Source organism: Etheostoma cragini, chromosome 15 (assembly GCF_013103735.1).
Source record: "Etheostoma cragini isolate CJK2018 chromosome 15, CSU_Ecrag_1.0, whole genome shotgun sequence".
Classification (NCBI taxonomy): domain Eukaryota; kingdom Metazoa; phylum Chordata; class Actinopteri; order Perciformes; family Percidae; genus Etheostoma; species Etheostoma cragini.
Window position 1 is genome coordinate 21798254 of NC_048421.1, and position 1993 is coordinate 21800246.

The window sequence follows — 1993 nt, forward strand, 5'->3', positions numbered from 1 at the left end:
AGAGAGAGAGAGAGAGAGAGAGAGAGAGAGAGAGAGAAAAATATGAAACAACTCATTTGCAGAGGAGTAAATCACGGAATACCCGTTTGAGAGCGCGACAGGGCTCCTGCTTACAGCGCTAACACCGGAATTGTGATGCGCACGAGCCCTTCCTCCTCCTATACTTCTCCCTCTTCTTCTCCTTCATCTTCTTTTTCTTCTTCTTCGCTGGAGATTTTATGGAATCGGTGTGATTGTTGTTATTGTTGTTGCGGTGGTTGTGGCTGTTTGCGCTCTGGCTGGCTGCCGTTACCGTTACTTACACCGCTTGTGTGTTGTGGCCGTGAAGTGAAACGCCACAACAACGGTCAGCGACACCGGCGGCAGACCTGCCTCACTCTCTGTCTCTCCCTCCCCTTCGCCTCTGTGTGTGTGTCGGTGTTTCTGTGCCTCAAACCGCACGACAGAAGCAGAAAAAAAGAAAAAACAATTGAAAACCGCGACTCGCTTCCTTCAGTGCCACTCTTGACTCTTCTGAGCCAAACTGAAACAACAATAAACACCAACACAAAAGATGAGTTCATATTTCGTCAACTCGCTCTTCTCCAAATATAAAAGCGGGGACTCGTTACGTCCGAACTACTACGAGTGCGGTTTCGCGCAGGACCTGGCCGGCAGCCGGCCCACCGTGGTCTACGGCCCGGGCTCCGGCGCCACCTTCCAGCACGCTCCGCAGATCCAGGACTTCTATCACCACAGCGCCTCCACGCTGCCCAGCAACCCGTACCAGCAGAGCCCCTGCGCGGTCACATGCCACGGCGAGCCGGGAAACTTCTACGGTTACGACGCCCTGCAGCGGCAGACGCTTTTTGGGGCCCAGGACGCGGATCTGGTCCAGTATAGCGATTGCAAACTGGGAAGCGCGCCGGGGCTCGGCAGCGAGGACGCGGAGGGAACCGAGCAGAGCCCCTCACCGACTCAGCTGTTCCCCTGGATGAGGCCGCAAGGTGAGAAAATGGATAGACTGGCTGCGATGATTATATTCTTATTTTTATATCTTGCGTTGTTTATCGTGCCGAATCCTCCTTCCCTGAAGGTGAGTGACCATGTTAGGAGCAAAGCTGCTTCTCCTCGAGGAAGGGAAGGAAGAGAATGTGGACACACAGTAGGAAACAGTGGAAGAAAGTTGGGAAAGTGATTTTAAAAGCACCAATTTAAGCAGGGTAATTTGAGCTTCCTGCGTTCAAAGCACGTTTATGGTTTTATTGGCAGCACCAAAACTTGTGAATGACTTTAGGGTTTAATTGCCCCGGCCATATACCGAGAGAAAGGACGGGAGGAGCTGGGATAGAGAAAGGGAAAGAAAGCAGTCAAAATAGGCGAGAGATGGTAGGGGGGGGGGGGGGGGGGGGGGGGGGGGTCTTCCTGAGAAACCCCCTCCAAAAACCGAGAAACCCCTGCTTAGAGCAGATGGGAAAGAGTTGGATTTAGTTGTTTCCAGCCGCACAGACTCGTTTTAGACATGCAGCTCTGACCCGGGTTAAACTTTTACTGCCTTTTTTTTTTTGCTTTTACGACTTGCCTGTGGTCTTCGGGATTATATGACTACACGGTGGCCAGTTCCCACAGGGTTAAAGCAAGGATGAGTGCATGTGTGTAGGCTATGCGTGAAGATAGACTCTCTCTCTCTGATGTAGCAGCTTCGCATTGTGGGTGATCTCCAAACACGCTGCCTGTCTTATCCGCTGACCCAAATATCAAATCATCCCATGTTTTTCGTGTGCTTCACATTTCAGCTAGCTTGCTTTTTGGGTCCTGTGTGTGTGTGCGTGTGTGTGCGTGTGTGTATGTGTGTGTGTGTGTGTCTCACAGTCTGATTGCTCCAACATGATCAGATTATAAATCTTACAGGAATGGGATTTCTAAATAACATATTTGCATTACAGAGAATCCAAGATAATAATTGATGGCTTAAACCAACACGACAATAAGACTGATTATGCAAGGAGGCACT

General features: G+C 50.5%; 1 protein-coding gene across 1 annotated transcript in view; it reads left to right on the forward strand.

The window, feature by feature from the left end:
• Positions 1-6: 6 nt before the first annotated feature.
• LOC117958205 (homeobox protein Hox-B8a-like) overlaps positions 7-1993 on the forward strand; it is an 18635-nt gene continuing 16648 nt past the window's right edge. Inside the window, exon 1 of the mRNA XM_034894485.1 lies at positions 7-986. Within this exon, the coding sequence (XP_034750376.1) occupies positions 554-986 (433 nt within the window). The 5' untranslated portion in view covers positions 7-553. The remainder of the gene's footprint in view (positions 987-1993) is intronic.